General features: G+C 34.5%; 2 protein-coding genes and 1 long non-coding RNA gene across 9 annotated transcripts; all 3 read left to right on the top strand.

The window, feature by feature from the left end:
* The first annotated feature begins 1,295 nt into the window (after positions 1–1,295).
* Positions 1,296–4,823, top strand: LOC110929052 (elongation factor 1-gamma 2). The gene is made up of 7 exons (XM_022172150.2): positions 1,296–1,447; positions 2,704–2,853; positions 2,948–3,011; positions 3,115–3,164; positions 3,248–3,349; positions 3,522–3,993; positions 4,226–4,823. Exons 1-7 carry the CDS (start codon positions 1,385–1,387, stop codon positions 4,603–4,605), a joined length of 1,281 nt encoding a protein of 426 aa, XP_022027842.1. The 5' UTR covers positions 1,296–1,384; the 3' UTR covers positions 4,606–4,823.
* A 599-nt stretch (positions 4,824–5,422) lies between these two features.
* On the top strand, positions 5,423–8,521 carry LOC110929051. Of its 7 annotated transcripts, XR_002586814.2 has the most exons (7): positions 5,430–5,609; positions 5,709–5,755; positions 6,259–6,689; positions 6,929–6,975; positions 7,140–7,195; positions 7,299–7,517; positions 7,742–8,521. It is a non-coding gene; the product is annotated as an uncharacterized LOC110929051 (long non-coding RNA). The 7 variants fall into 7 exon arrangements; XR_002586813.2 differs by having other exon boundaries at positions 5,425–5,609; positions 6,929–7,195; XR_004889376.1 differs by having other exon boundaries at positions 5,425–5,609; positions 6,259–6,975.
* A 4,421-nt stretch (positions 8,522–12,942) lies between these two features.
* LOC110931526 (protein FAR1-RELATED SEQUENCE 5-like) lies at positions 12,943–15,659 on the top strand. The gene is made up of 4 exons (XM_022174915.1): positions 12,943–13,696; positions 13,786–14,044; positions 14,230–14,793; positions 14,880–15,659. Exons 1-4 carry the CDS (start codon positions 12,990–12,992, stop codon positions 15,657–15,659), a joined length of 2,310 nt encoding a protein of 769 aa, XP_022030607.1. The 5' UTR covers positions 12,943–12,989.
* Positions 15,660–16,740: the final 1,081 nt, after the last annotated feature.

Genomic DNA, 16,740 nt, shown 5'->3' with positions numbered 1-16,740 from the left:
TAAAATATAGGAAGGTGGAGAACATGGCCATTTTTTAGGTAAAATAAAAACTGAATAAAAACCATTTATAAGGGAGATTTCGGAGGTAACTTCCAGCTAAAAAAATGTGATTTGCTTAAAATAACTTCCACATTTATCGTGCCTTTTGTTATTTTGAAAACCCTCCACATTTATAGGTTGCAGGTAGATAATGGGGCAGAAATACATGGAGCAAAACCACCAGATCATGGGGCAGAAATGTATGGAACAAAACCACCTACCGGAAACTACCAGTAACTTCTCTGTAACTTCTCTGAACCGTCGTTCGTAGCGCTTATTTTTGCTAGTTTAAACGGACAGGATTTAATCTCAGCAAGATCTAAGGGCCAAGAATGATTTTAGAGTTGGTTAGACTTAATGGGTTTGATACATACATATATATATATATATATATATAATTACTTCCAAACTCTCTCAAATCTCCAAGATTTTCAACTTTGGGCAAAAAGTTCAGGAACCAAAATTGGTAACTTCTTAGTTCCAACAACACAAGACTCGTCAAACTCACTAAGTGGAAATTTCTTCGCAAACCGTGAGTATACTCGACACCTTTTTTACCGTTTTTTACACTTTTTGGGTGCAATATGTTTACATATACAAAACACACTCTACATACATACTTTTATGCAATCATACAAACAATCCAATACATGCATGCTGATATGTTATACTTGATTCGTTATTCTGGGGTTATTCTTTTTGTGATAAACTTGTCATTAAATTCGTACGAGCCTACCCTTAACATGTATAAACCTGTATTCATGAGGTCATAGGAGTAACGCACCACCCGTATTCATGAGGTCATATAGCATAAACCTGTATACTCGCCAATACTTTTGTATTGAATCGTGTATTTTAAACATATTTGCAAATAAGTCGGATCAAATATAATACGTTTCCGTGCTTATTTTTATGTGCGTTTTAGGTTGTCTACGTTTTGACGTAACTTTTGTTCGGAAAGAAGTCGGGTCAAATATAATGCGTTTTCATTAGATCACACAAATTCAAGTTACTTTAGATTTGGAATCCGCCACAAAACGAAGAAATTTAGTAGTTCTATGTCAAACAAAAGGTTATAGATTAGAAATGCCCGACCCAATACTAACAGTGAGCTGTGAGCATATAAAGTTGGGCCGGCCCACTATTAATGAAAACTGAAAGACTTTGAAGATTCAAAAGATTGTATGCCAATCATATTTGTGAAGAAAATTCAAAAGATTGTATGCCACTTGTATTTGTAGGGTGTGGACTCAAAAATATCATCTCAATATGATCTATCTTGTTCGAAGTATTCAATCTCAAAGGTCTTTTCAAATTTCTACGCGTTATAATTTGTGGTCTGTATATGTGTTTTTGTTATTTCAGACCTGATCGATATACAAACGTGTACTTGTTAAGTATGGCACTGGTGAGTTTGGTTTATTTATCTTTTTGGCTGAATTTAGGAGTCGTGTATGGGTGTTCATAAACAGATATAACTTCTTAAATGGAGTAGATCCGGCCGAGTATACAGGGAGGGGTTGATCTTGAACTTTTAAATGCGGGGGGGGGGGGGGGGGGGGGGGGGGGGGGGTTGCGAAACTTTTAAAGAAATAAATATGGGAGGCCGGACTCAATACATATAAGGTTTTCGGTAAAATACACACTTTGAAGCGAAAAAAAACATTTATTTTCCAAGTTTTGAATATAAAGCATGGCCGACTCAAAATATTTTAGGCCCAAAGCGGATAACAAGATTGGGGCCCTTTTCGTAAAAAAATGCTTTAGATCCTATGATTCATATATCATCTCTATGTATGCATAATTATAGATCGTAAACCTCAATGTCAACAATTTCAAAGTCAAAGTCACCTACATATACTATATTTTTCTTTAGAATTTAGGGCTAGAGAAGTGGGAACCTAAAGCGCATGCTTTATTTCACTCCCCTTGAGTCTCTAATTATAAAGTTATGTATATCATTATATGTACAATATTGATTAGTTTAAAAAAAACGAAAACTAATGACTATTATAAATATTGATTAGTTTAAAAAAATTAAATGAAAACTAATGATTATTATAAAAATGGAAAAACAACCGCTCAAACAGTTAAATAATACCAAACTGAACCCTTTTTATGGTTTGGCGGGTTCAACCGACCCAACCAACTCAACTAATTTAGTTTTGTTAAAGCTCAAATCAATAAACAAACAATAATGGATTAATGAATAGGGCCTAAACTTTTTTATCTCACAGGACCAAAAATATTGACATATTTTTTTAACGGTCAACTAAATCACCGGATAAGCATCCTGGGATGCCCTCAATCGAGTAAATGCATCCTCTCCTCCATAACGGTCAGATGCATACTCGAGCCACCAAGCCACCAGTTCCGGGGAAAACCCGCCGCCCGAAGGCCCACTGCGGTAAAACCCGGTTCGGCTCGGTTTCGAACTGGCGACCTCCAGAGAGGCCTAGTCCTAAACTTCATTGCCACCACCAATGTCCTTCAAAGTGATGCTAGTGGGAGTTGAACTTAGGACCTCAATGAGAGAAAACAAGTGACTAACCACTCGACAAACTTATCAGGACAAAAAAAAATTAGTCTATTTAATGTGGTGATGGTTAGTTGCCATCCTTCTACTTTTAGACATTTGATTTTAAAATTACATGGTTGTTTTAGTTTATGCATGTGGGAAAACCCAACAAGAATGCTTTAAAAGTATTGATTGCTGCTGAATATGTTGGTGTTGAAGTTAAATGCCCTGATCATTTTGAGTTGGGTGTGTCAAATAAAACACCAGAGTTCCTTAAAATGAATCCAGTTGGTAAGGTATGTATAGACGTATGGTATTTTTATCTACTTCCACCATGTACTAATTGCTTTATTCAATTCATTAAACACAATTTTCGTGTCGTCAATGAAGGTTCCTGTTTTGGAGACTCCAGATGGGGTTATATTCGAGAGTAATGCCATTGCTCGATATGGTGAGAGTGATCACGTGACATTTGTTTGTATTTTATAACCACGTTTTATTAGTTTTCGACGTGTTATTCATTACATTGTGGTATATTTTTTGTTCCAGTTGCACGCCACGCCTGAATACTGACACACGTCTGTTTGGATCTTCACGTATTGAATATGTGATCTTTTTCATTCTTTCGTGTTCCTGCTAGTTTCCAAAGTGGTTGTGCTTCTTGTAAATGAAGTGTTTGTGTCTGCGTAGGGCCAAATTGAACAGTGGATTGATTTCGCCTCAATGGAGATTGATTTAAATTTGTTGACATGGTTGAGGCTGAGACTTGGCCTTGACGACTATGTTGCTTCGGTTAGTTATCGAAAATTACTTATGTTTTTTCTATGTTTTGGATACTCCAAGATCATCTAATGTTGTTCTACATAAAGCATTATGTTTTGTTTTAATTTAATTGCCTATAAGAAGTTGATCATGACATGTGTGTAAAGGACTAAATAGTATTTGTTATTAACATGCATTGAAGATTGAAGAGACTTCTATTGCTGCTTTAAAGAGAGCTCTTGATGCCCTAAACACATATCTTGCTGCACATACTTTCTTGGTTGGTGATGACGTAACCTTGGCCGACATCATCATGACATGCAATTTGTACGCCGGCTTCAGATTCATGATGACTAAAACCTTCACATCCGAGTTTCCTCATGTCGAAAGGTATTTTTGGACCATGATCGATCAACCGAACTTTAGAAAGATAATTGGCGAGTTGAAGCAGGCAGAAGTTGTTCCTCCAATTCCTAACAAAATAAATTCTTATACTAAGCCAAAGGATGAGCCAATAATAGTAGAAACAAAAGAAGATTCTTCTAAGCCTGAAGAAGAAAAGCCCAAGCCCAAAAACACACTTGATTTGTTGCCACCAAGTAAGATGATTTTGGATGATTGGAAGAGGTTGTACTCTAACACCAAGACTAATTTTCGTGAGGTTGCGATTAAAGGTACTCTCGCTGTGAATGCACTATGTCTGTAGCTTTCGTCTGTATTGAGTCTTTGTTTATCTTGTTTAGTGTCTTTGTAATGTTTGTTATATGTTTTGTACGACATCCGGGATGAAACATAGGCTTTGTATGTTGTACTAGTCCATCTGGACGGATGGAGTCCATCCCTATCTCCTTGTGCTTGAATATGTTCCAAGCATTATTTTGACATGATTTGTTCACCTTTTTATAGGTTTTTGGGAGATGTTTGATCTAGAGGGCTACTCTCTTTGGTTTTGTAACTATAAATACAATGATGAAAACACTGTCTCATTTGTCACCATGAACAAGGTTGGTGGTTTCCTCCAACGAATGGATTTAGCAAGAAAATACGCGTTTGGAAAGATGTTGATTATTGGAAACGAGCCCCCATTCAAGGTTAAGGGCTTGTGGCTATTCCGAGGTCCAGATATCCCAAAGTTTGTAATGGATGAATGCTATGACATGGAGCTTTATGAGTGGAGAAAAGTGGATCCTTCGGATGAAGTACAAAAGGAACGTGTGAATCAGATGTTTGAAGATCATGAGCCTTTTGAGGGTGAGACTCTTTTGGATGCCAAGTGCTTTAAGTGAAGAATAAAATCAGCTTTACTTGTGATCATGTAAACTTGAAACATAATGGTTATGATGTCTTAATGTAAACTTGAAACATAATCAGTTTTACAAGTGCGTTTTTAGGTATTCGAATGAGTTTTGGTCTTAATGTAAACTTGAAACATAATGGTTATGATGTCTTTGTTATATATAGTCTTTTGACATAGCAAAGGCTAAGAGTTGTGGTTAAAAATTAACAAATCATGTGTCTTTAAAGATAAACATGCTAGGGTAGGTACCACACTTGGGAGGATGGTTGTTATACAAATGTACCAGGGAGATGTTGATAGCTAAAGGGTGAATTGGATATTTTGATTTTATGATCAATTTTGGAAATATTTGTTTTCTTGCAAAATATAACTATCTAGTTGGTTACAATACAAAAATTAATATATTTGGAGAATAAAAACTATCAAGACACAAACATATTGATTTATTCGGCCTGATATCAACTAATACTCCTTGATATAAATTAAAAGTTTTTCTTCACTAAAAATGTATCCATGAGAATTATGTGCATAAGAGTTAAGTGTCACATTTTCTCTCTTCCGCTACTTTCATTTTCTTATATGCACTTTGTTCAAGAGAATTATGTGGCTCTCTCGCAGTTCTAAACATATGTTTGGTTTTGAAAAGAATTCATCCATATCCATATCTATAATACTATAAAAAAGAGAAGTGATGGACAGGGATGTAATTTTACATCATGTACAACATTGGAAGCAGCATATACAACACTTTGTAAGCAGAGAAAATAGAAAAGGGTTTGGTATTTTAAGACACTAAAGGGGTAGCCTAGGGATTTCACTCCTACTGTTCCTTCATTTTCCATCGTCGATTGAAATTGAATGCGATCTTTTGGTATTCGCCCTCCCCATCTACCTTATAACCTGATTTTTAATTCTTAAAGCTTCTATCAATGTCGATGAATATCATCTTCCCCCAATCAAAGATCATATGTCCCACTCGGGTTTTTGTTCGAGGTAGCAACTTCTGCTTACAAGTAATCTTTAACTCTTTTCCATGATTATTCTGCAATAATACGACCTAATTTGACCCAAAACACATGCACTTTTTTGTAGATTGCAGGTGCATATCTTGAAGATCTATACTAGGCACGAGAGCATTTGTAAGATTTTTGAGATTTCCACGTTTCTTGATTGGCAATCATATTTTACTTATATTATTAATTAATGAATTTTGACTCCTTAGTATACAAGGGTGAACAGTAGGGGCCTCCTACAGAAGCTGTTCTTGAAACAATTGATTTTACTGTAATAGTGTATTTTATTTTTATTTAGTTTTTAAGTGTTTATGTGAAGCTAGGGTTTTAAGAACACATATATTGTATAATTATATGATTTTTATGTATATTAGGAGTTATGATTAATATATGTAGTTGCTGAGAGATAATTATATGATTTTTATGTATATTAGGAGTTATGATTAATATATGTAGTTGCTGAGAGATTGTTAGGTTAGAGTATTAGGGCTAGGTTTTAGGTTTTTTACTAGATTATGCAGATGAAAACAATTCATTTTGATTCAAGCATAAGTCAGGCTCATTGCTGAATTTGAATTTTTGTCTCCAATGGAGATTGATTTTGTGTTTACTTTTAATTTATTCTTCAGTTCATCAGGATTAAAGTCATGAAGAAGGAATGGTTTGAAGGGAAAGAGTGTCTTGATATTGGCAGCAATAATGGATTAATAACAATTACAATTGGTAATCGTTAATATACAGGTTTTGGTTAAATGAATTATCATCAGTTAGTTTTTTTTTTTTTTACATGGTTTTGAATACTAATGGTTCATTCATTAATGATGCTGAGCTCGTGTCTGGTGACTGAAGCTACTTTTTCATTTTGTCATTGCATTATTGTTACACTATACGGAGTGGGGGGCATGAAAAGTGGCCGTTGTGCAACACGTGGACGCTACGCCAGCACGTGTCAGAATAGTGGCGTGGTGCAAAAAGCTGGAGGAGTGGGAGGGGGCATGAAAGGGCGGCGTTATTTGACGCGTGGCACACACTTTGTCGGTTCTTCACTTTCTTCTTAGAGGTATTGATTGATCAGGCTTTTTATGTTGTTGGTGATGACTGAAATGATATGATTTAAAGTTAATTGGCCTTATTAGTTCAGTTTGATTGCTGTTAGTAATAAAACCTCCTAATTCATTTAAAGTAAACAAAAAACATAATTCTTACCTTTTGAATTATCTCACTTGAATAAAACTACTTGTAATTGGTATGTTGATATTGACATTCTTGTTGCACTCCTGGTGCTCTCTAATACCTAAGTGGAGTCATTCTTTTTGAGGAAACTCTCTACCAGAAGACAACTACAGGTACTATATTATATGAAGTTACGCAAACTGCAAAAAAAATTGCAACGCATTGTTCTCTTTTAACGATCCATAGTTAGCATACCTTTTGTTTCCAAAATATGAACTCGTACTATCTTATTCAACATGTGTACTAAATACTATTTTTTGTCATTAATATGGCTAAGAAAAATGTGTGTATCCGATAAAAGGCAACCGGTATATGGGAAGCAATATATGAGAGGTGATTCATTTTATAAATTATAATCATCTTTCATTGCTTTTAAATGTGTCAACTGACTTTCGAATTTTTAATTTTAGATTTAACGTTAACAAATTGATTACAGGTAAGCCAAGTATGGATGTTATGAAGGAAGTTGGAATCCTCTTTGGTATAAAGGTTGACAAGGGTACAATCGAACTTGCTGAACCAATGGTGAGACCACCGCCCCATGTCTAGATGGTCTTGCCCAGCGACGTGCTAAATACTACTCAGCCGGTTCCTGGTTTGCCAAGTGGCATGCAGTTCTTAAGATCGGCCCAAAAGAGCCACAATTGCATCACATGTAAGAACTTAAACTCATCATCTCCCATGTTCTTTTAACCGTCAATCATTTGTTCTTACATTTTTATTTTGTTATTTAAGTATTACATAATCACTTTCACCACATCCAAGCTACCCCTAGATGCCATATATACATTAAAAATGTATCCTGGCATTGTTTTTATATATTTTATTTTTGTTAGTTTAGCTTAACATAAGTTGCGTGTGTTGTGACATGTTACGCAGCTGTCCCCTACAATTCTAAAATATGAGGGAGCGCCAATTTATCGTGCTTCTAAGCAAGCATACTGGAGCATTGATTGTAATTTTCCAGGGGCATACCATGCTGGGTTCAATAGTGAAGAGGCTGTCAACGTGGCCCCATGAATTAGATACAACACGGGCAAGTTGCAGTTGAGCTTTATAGCTATTTCTGGTGCAACGCTCTTAGTAATCAACTTCTAAGAGGGTTATAGAGAGAGAAAATCGGGAACCAAAGAGACAGAGAGAGAAATCAGGTGGGGATCGAGAGGGAAAATTGAGAGGTATGACGATAGGGATGGTGATGCTAACGAGAGGTGGTGGCTATGGAATGTGGAGTGGTGAAAATGCAGCGACGAAAGGCGGTGCTACTTAAGCAGAACAAAATTAGTTGTCGTTAGTAGCATTGCTGATAGCAGCTCTAAGGAAATTAATGGTGGTGTGTAGTGTTGATCATCGACATTCGACATTCGACATGATCATATCTCAGCTCAACATCAGATGGAAATAGAATGCCCCACAAATGTTCAACATTTAACAGATGTTACTTTCATAGATTCATTGACGAATTTGCAAAAGTTTATCAACAGCTCAATTATGTCCAGGTTGGTTTTCTCTACTAATCATGTATGCTCTTGTATTTCATTAGTTGTAGTGTTTGGATGTGTGTTTTGATAAGAATCATGGATGTAATAAAACAGATCATTAGTTGTAATAAAACAGTTTGAAGGAGGTGGTGCCTGGATGTGCCTTTGCTTTTTGAAACCAGACTAATTAGATGGATCAGTTACTTTAGTGTTTGGAAAATTTGATTCTCAAACAAATCAATCACAAAAAATGATTTTTTTGTGAAAATAGAGGTAATTTTGTGATATGGGAGTAAAATCTCTGAAATTAGATTAAAAAAAGAAGGGGTACTTACGTTGCAATTAGAATGTACCCGCGGCAACGCGCGGGCATTCCCACTAGTGTATACATTACACATATTTTCATAGAAAAAAAATCTTAAGAAGCCATCATAGAGATGTCATGTGTCTAAATAATACCGTGTTAGAAAAAAAAAAAACCCGGATAACACTGTGTTCATTTTTAGAATAAAAATCTATATTTTAGCGTGAGTCAGTCACCCTTTTAGGCTACTCGGTGTGGAAGGAGGGTAGTTTTTAAAGGATGATCCGCTATATATATATATATATATATATATATATATATATATATATATATATATATATATATATATATGGGAGGGTTTAAATGAGAACGCTAAATATCGGGAGAACCGTGAGAACGAATCTAAAAACCACAAGAACTTTGTCAAAAACAATTCAAATTCAAAATTTCTTTTTACACTTATCATTATTATTCGAATACAATGTTATAAAGTTCATTTATACGTTTAAATTTACGTGAATTCGTAAATAAAGAAAATTTACACATGTGTAAGTTTGCCATTTACACATGTGTAAATTTGTTATATTTACACATGTGTAAAAATTCTAATAAAAGTGATTTTGAGAGGAGAAATGAATTATTTGATGTTGTAAATTCTTTTTTTGATGTTGTATTTTAAGTACAATGAGGTTTGTATTGAAAAAATTGGTTTTGATTGGTTTTTTTATTCGTTCTCACGGTTCTCGCAATATTTAGCGTTCTCAAGATAACCCTCCCCTATATATATATATATATAGGTAGAGGATCCTGTAAAAAGTGCTCAAAGTGTGAGAAGTGTATTATAATACTATATATAATACTATATAACACCATATAAACACCGTATAACAATATGTAACACCATATAATACCATATAACACTATGTAACACTATATAATATTATATAACAAATATAACACTATAGTTTGTCTGATAGCATGTCTATGATAGATGTATAGTGTTATATTTGTTATATAACGAGTTGACGCCAACCCGCGCGTTGCGGCGGGATTTTGATTATTAACGTATTTGGTATCACCATATGAGATACGAAAAATTGTTAAGTTTGCAAAACATTCGTTTCTTCTGCTCTATCCCCGATCTACAACACCACACTAAAACATTTATTAATAAATTTCCAAACGAAAATCAACTCAATATGTAGATAACAAAACTTAGTACTGGTATATATCCTCGTATCAATAAAATATTGAATGTATCTATTTCATCTTGTATTAATGGTAAGCTGCACATGGCGGTTCTGTGTATCATTCGGTGTTTATAGAGTATGATAAAATGTTGCTTTTTCGGTTTGAATGCGATGCAATTGTAATTTTGTCAGCCAATCATACGACTTCCTTCCATAAGGTTGCGGCAAATTTGTTCATCACTGCTAAAGATTGAAAATGTGTTAATGGTATATAAGTTGAATATCGTATTTGAACAGTTTTCACTAAACATGTTATTCTAAATGTTACAAATTTTAAGTTCTTCAGATCAAGAAGTTATCATGAAAGCAAATTATATATATAATTAAAGAGCATCACCAAGAAGTTGTCATGAAAGCGAATGATACATAATTAAAGAACATCAAACAATTAACTTCTTTAAAAATATATATATACATGAACCAAAGTGCTGTAACTAAAAGAAAGAACTACAAATACGGATTTGATTTTGATTTATAAACCTAGCAACTTACATCAGGCTAAGTTTTATATTTAATAAGGTTTCATTGCACATTAAACCAAGATAACTATATATATAGTTTAAAAGGCTGTCTAGAATCTGATACAGTTTGTTTAAACAACCCGGAATTCAACCATTGATTTATAAATGAGTAACCCATAAAGAAACGCACTTGAATTATGGAAAAACAGATAGTCCTCTAGCATCTAATCTAACAAAATCAAGCACCATCTTCGTTTTGATTTTTTGAATCATTGTCTCATTTTTGTGATATCATTGTCTCATTTAAGAAGGGAGAAAATGATAAAAAGGGAATTAATGATGGAATCGATTCAACCAAGTGTAATGTAAGGATATAACACATAAATATTACCCTATACATGTGATTTAAGTTGACTGATTGAACATTTGAACCGTAAATTTTACCCTAATTGTGAACCCTATTTGCGATTTAAAAAAAGGAGGAAATAATAAACATGGAATACTTGAATCAATTGAACATAGTATAAAGAGATATACCTTTGATGTCAAAATTAAAAAGAGTTTGAACTTTAAAGGCATGAGAAAAAATGGGATCTAGGGATGGTTAGATTGGGCGATTGGGTATTTGGGGGATTTGGGAAGAAAAGAGGATATTCATGGAATCATAGTGTGGGACTGTGGGATTATGACTTATTCATGGGGGTGGGATTATGAAAATTGTTACTTTTAGCAATTCAACCGATTGTTAATGAAGATTTATCTTTTGTCATTTCAAACGGTGGAATCCTTTATCAACCGAATCATTTTGTTGTTTTTTGACACGTCTGTTCAGTAACGTGGAAGTTGTTTTTGTATAAATACAAAGGGTAAAATGAAAGGGTGTGAGTAAATTATCTAAAGGGTGTGACTTTTTATATAAATATAAAGGGTAAAATGAAAGGGTGTGAGTAAATTAACTAAAGGGTGTGACTTTTAAATAAATAAGACATAACCCAAGTTGCTAATTGTATAAGAGTATAATGTTATATAGTGTTACATAGTGTTATATGGTATTATATGGTGTTACATATTGTTATACGGTGTTTATATGGTGTTATATAGTATTATATATAGTGTTATAATACACTTCTCACACTTTAGGCCTTTTTTACACTATCCTTACCGTATATATATATATATATATATATATATATATATATATATATATATATATATATATTTATATAGGACAATGCTAGACAGAAAACCCTCATTTAGATAGAAAACTCTGGAAACCCAAATCTCCCCCCATTTTTACCCAACCTCCCGATTTTTTTTTTTTTTGAAAAAAATTACACATGTAATATACATGTTTTAGAGTGTTTTGGGCCAAAAAAAACAAAAAAGCGCCGAAGGGATTTTTTTTAAAAAAATAAACAAATTTCAGTGCCTAACATGTGTTAGGCAAAAAAGACAGAAATTGTTGAATTTTTTTTTTTAAATTATCCCTTCGGCGCTTTTTTAATTTTTTTGGCCCAAAAGTCTTAAAAACATGTATATTACATGTGTTATTTTTTTCAAAAAAAAAAATGTCGGGAGGTTGGGTTTTCTAGGGTTTTTTATATAGATAGGGTTTTCTATATAGCCCAACCCTATATAGGACAATTTGCTGATTTTTTTTTTAAATTATCCCTTCGGCGCTTTTTTGATTTTTTTGGCCCAAAAGTCTTAAAAACATGTATATTACATGTGTTATTTTTTTCAAAAAAAAAATGTCGGGAGGTTGGGTTTTCTAGGGTTTTTTATATAGATAGGGTTTTCTATATAGCCCAACCCTATATATATATAGAGGAAGTGTAATGTACAAAAGGGGTAATCGTACTTCACGTACGCTAATACCCTGACCGTCAGATCTGTTTGATCATCTCGCAATTAAGGTTTAATTATTAAGGGCAGATTAGTATTTTTCATTCTTGTCACAGGGGTAATTCAGACATTTACTTAAAAACAAAGAAATTACGCGAGTTCGTTATCTCCAGCATCCCGGTAATTACGATCAGTATCAGTTTCAATTAATTTCCATTTTTCAAATTATAAAATTAGCGGTTATTGGTGGGCGATTAGGGCTTAATCATTTTTTTCATTTCAATGGATCCACAGAGTAGTAATGCTCGAAACACAGAAGATGTCGAATTTGAAGATGCAGAGGTCGATACCGGACTTGAGGATGCAGAGCATTATCGGAATCCGACATCAGGCAACATTACCTTAGACGATCAGACTAGTAAGTTGTAACGTAAATGGCTGTATTAAATGTGTTGTGTTTTATCTCCATCATTTTCATAGTTATTAGTTTCTTGATTGTGTTTTTAATCACGAGTGTTTGGTTGAATGTAAGAGAAGTTTAATTTACTGGGTGGTTTTTGTTTATGCGGTATTTAGATTTTCAAGTGTTATTAATTTTACATGCGTTATTTTTATAGTGATGCGTTTTTTTTTTTTTTTCAATGTTCCTGATTCCGAAGCGTTATTATTTTTACATGCGTCATTATTTTTACAAGCGTTATTTGTGTTGATGCGTTATTTTTTTTCAATGTAGCTGAAAGATTGTATATCCCAGAGGTAGCTTCATCATGTGTTCCTGTTATTGGAATGGAGTTCTCTTCCATAGAACAAGCATATGTTTTTTATCAGACATATGCCAAGAAGGCAGGGTTCTCCGCTCGAAAAGGAGGTGAACATCATGTTGGTGGTATTATTAGGTCTAAGTATTTTGTGTGTTCAAAAGAGGGGCATAAACCACAGGCATATGATGATAATTATTCGAAGTTGTCTAAGCCATATAAACGTAGGAACAGACCGACTATTCGAACCGGCTGTAAAGCACAAATTAAGCTTTGTTCGACGGATGGGGTGTTGTTTAAGGTTGATAAGTTTGTTCAATCGCATAATCATCCATTCGTGTGCCCCAAAGACATGCACTTATTACCAGCTTATAGACATCTGTCTGAGACACAAGAAGAGATGATATGGGAGCTTGGTACATTGAATCTTGGGCCAGTGAAAGCCTTTAATATAATGAGAAAAAGATACGGCGGGTTTGAAAATGTAGGCGCAACTAAAGACGATTGCAAGAATTTTAGAGCTAGGATACATAGCTACATCGGACAGTATGATGCAGATATGGTTATCAATAGGCTGACCGATAAAAAGAAGTTTATGGTTGATTATTCATTCTTTCATTCGGTCGATGAAAACAAACGATTAACCGGCCTGTTTTGGGCCGATGGCTTGTGCAAACGTAACTATGCTGAGTTTGGAGATGTCATATCGTTTGATGCTACATTTAAAACCAACAAGTTAGTCATTAGTTCAAGCTTTTTACTGGTATTTTTTTTTATAATCATCTTGTTTTTTTATATTCATTTTTTGTATTCACATTTTGAAGGTATAAAATGGTTTTTGTACCTTTTACTGGTATTGATAATCATTGTCGAAATGTGACACTTGGAGCCGGGTTGTTAGCATCCGAAAGCATTGAATCATACAAGTGGCTTTTACAATCATTTTTGAACTCATTCGGTAAGCAGCCGAATGTGGTTGTCACTGATCAGGATCCCGCGATGAAACAAGCCATCGAAGCAGTGTTCAATAAGAGTAGGCACAGATTATGTATGTGGCACATAATGAAGAAACTTGCTGATAAGGTTAGGTTCAAACAGAGTATGCGTGATTATGTTAGAACTGGCGTAATAGTTGTATTCAGTTCATATCTTTATTTGATCAGACTAAGAATAGTCATAATGCGTTATTTATTTTTCTACATGCGTTATTATGTGCTTTATTCTTTTTTTCATTACACCGTCTAAGTTCCAATTCTTTGGTTTAATAGGTCGGACATCAGCTGTGCAATAACGAAGACTTTAAGAGACGTATGTGTGACATTGTATGGACAGATTCTATTACGCCAGAAATGTTTGAGAGAGAATGGAAGCTGATAATGATTGATTTCGGTCTAACTGAGAATAAGTGGCTTGATGATATGTTTTGCATGAGATCTTCGTGGATCCCAGCGTTCTATCGTCATGAGCCTATGTCTGGGCTTATGCGGACCACTTCTAGATCAGAGAGCGAAAACCATTTTTTCTGTCAAGTTGCGAATTCTCAACTTACCCTTGTTGAGTTCTTTAACCATTTTGACGGTGCAATGGACATTCAAAGATTCAACCATCGGAAGAATGACCATATATCTAGAAATACAGTCCCGGATAACTTTTCTGAATCTACTCTAGAGGATGATGCCATGAAAATTTATACCAGGTCAATTTTTGCTGATCAACAGGCAGAGTTACAAGGAACATTGTCCGAGTGCCTTCCTATAGAGACTAAAATTGAGGACCCTTTTTTGAGGATAAGTATGAAGGATTGGAAAGCTCACGGCGACGGTTTATTAGAGGTAATAATATATACATCAGCTAGTATGCATTTATTGCCAAACCATGTTTCCATTTTATTTTTTTTTATTATTTTTTTTTTGTGTAGGTATGTTTCAAGAAGGGCGAGGATGTAATTGCATTATGCACGTGTCGCAGGTTTGAACAATATGGATTGTTGTGCAAGCATATATATTTCGTGTTCAAGATGTTCAAAGTGAAGGAAATTCCCAACAAGTATGTAATGAGAAGATGGACTAAAGATGTGGTACCGAATGATCTTAATAATACATTTGATATTACTGTTGACGGTGATGATGCGCATAAAAAGGCCAAAGAGGTTGCGTATGAGATTATGCAGACTGGAGAGTATATTATTGGTAATCTGATCAAAGATTTCGATCATCTACTTATAGTTAGGGATCGGATGAGAGAGATGAAAGAAATGGTTGATGAACTTCGCATAACCAAGCCCATCGACCCTAAGTTTGATAAATATTCACGGTTAATTGGTTACGAGAAACCAAACACTGACGAGCCACCTACAGTCCGTGTGCCAACCGGTATTAGAAACAAAGGACGAGGTTCACATAAGCGGATTAAATCAAAAAAAGAGAAAATTATTAGTCTAAAAGGCAAGAGAAGTCGGACATGCAGTGTTTGCAAGATCAAAGGTCATGACATTCGAACCTGCGAGGAGTTAAAGGGTAAAGCTACTGCTGCTGATAAGGTTGCCAATAAGGAGGGGAGGAAAAGAAGAGCAATTCAGTTAGAGAAGGATCCTAATTTAGTTGATGAAGAGGACGAGGAGGTTGAAAGTGGTGACGAAGAGGAGTTTGAGGAGTCCGACGAAGCAGAAGATAGTGATTTTGAATGCGAAGACGAGTAGTGTTTTAACAATACAGACATTCCATATTTAATGATTTTTGCTGTGACTGAACTTTTATGTAATCTATGACATTCACATGGTTTTTTTTTTCACATGATATGGGTGATTATATATCTCAAGAGTAATTGTTTTTTTTTACCCCTTTTTTTTTGTGATTAACCATAACCATACACAGGACTTTTTTTTTGAAATGGAGACTTCAAGTGACCAAACACTGATTCTCATCTACGTAACTAGCGTATTAAAAGGTACAAATTCATGCGTGATAATACGTAACATGCATTTTTTTTCATTATCAATATTGCTAAACCAACATTCAAAAAAGTATGAGACATCAAGTGACATAACACTGAGTCTCATCATCACAACTAGCTATGGGTGGATGATTTTACCAAAATATACCCCCACATATAAGTTCAATACACACAAAACTAGACTTTTAAAACCACCATTGTTCAAAATACCAACAACACATTAGGTCATCCCGAAAATCAACAAAATAGTTTATTAATCAGCCATACCACTTACTTCGGTGACATTATCTTCCCAACCTCCTTCTCGGACGTCTCCATCTTCTCTTCAACGGTCTCCACTGCATCTTTCAGATATGAGTATACTAAGTTATCTGCCGATGCTTGATCCTTCATCAGTTGTATTGCTTTATCCCTTAACATGGACTTCGGTTCTTCAAGCAGAATTCCCCACACTTCCTGGTTTTTTTTTTTTGATGTTCTAATATCCTGCCCTGCACATCGAGAATACTGTTACAGGAGTTAACATTACAAGCAAGTTCCGTTAACCTGCGGGTATTCAAGAGCTCCTTGATTGCTTCGTTTGCGGGATTTGTCGACATTGTTGTTCTTGAAGAGAGTCTGATATATGTTTTTTTATAGTATATGCCTAATGGGAGGGGTGAGTGAATCTTATATGTGTGTTATTTGGTAATTAATTTTGGTAGTTGAGAGATATTTTTGGTAAGTTAAATTTAATATTTTACATCATTACAAGTCTCTACAAGTCATATCGACTTAATACTAGTCTATATAGTTATAGGGTTTAATTATTTTTATACATCAAGTTG

Source organism: Helianthus annuus, chromosome 3, assembly GCF_002127325.2.
Source record: "Helianthus annuus cultivar XRQ/B chromosome 3, HanXRQr2.0-SUNRISE, whole genome shotgun sequence".
NCBI lineage: Eukaryota > Viridiplantae > Streptophyta > Magnoliopsida > Asterales > Asteraceae > Helianthus > Helianthus annuus.
Note: the sequence above shows the minus strand (reverse complement) of the source record. Positions and strands in the feature narration are given on the sequence as shown.

Excerpts from the sequence above, each read along its gene's own strand:
- LOC110931526 (XM_022174915.1), top strand. The coding sequence starts at position 12,990 with ATGGAGTTCTCTTCCATAGAACAAGCATATGTTTTTTATCAGACATAT. Across the intron at positions 13,697-13,785 it reads GCTACATTTAAAACCAACAA|GTATAAAATGGTTTTTGTAC; the intron begins GTTAGTCATTAG and ends CACATTTTGAAG. Across the intron at positions 14,045-14,229 it reads TGAAGAAACTTGCTGATAAG|GTCGGACATCAGCTGTGCAA; the intron begins GTTAGGTTCAAA and ends TTGGTTTAATAG.
- LOC110929052 (XM_022172150.2), top strand. The coding sequence starts at position 1,385 with ATGTGTTTTTGTTATTTCAGACCTGATCGATATACAAACGTGTACTTG. Across the intron at positions 3,165-3,247 it reads GATCTTCACGTATTGAATAT|GGCCAAATTGAACAGTGGAT; the intron begins GTGATCTTTTTC and ends GTGTCTGCGTAG. Across the intron at positions 3,350-3,521 it reads TTGACGACTATGTTGCTTCG|ATTGAAGAGACTTCTATTGC; the intron begins GTTAGTTATCGA and ends CATGCATTGAAG.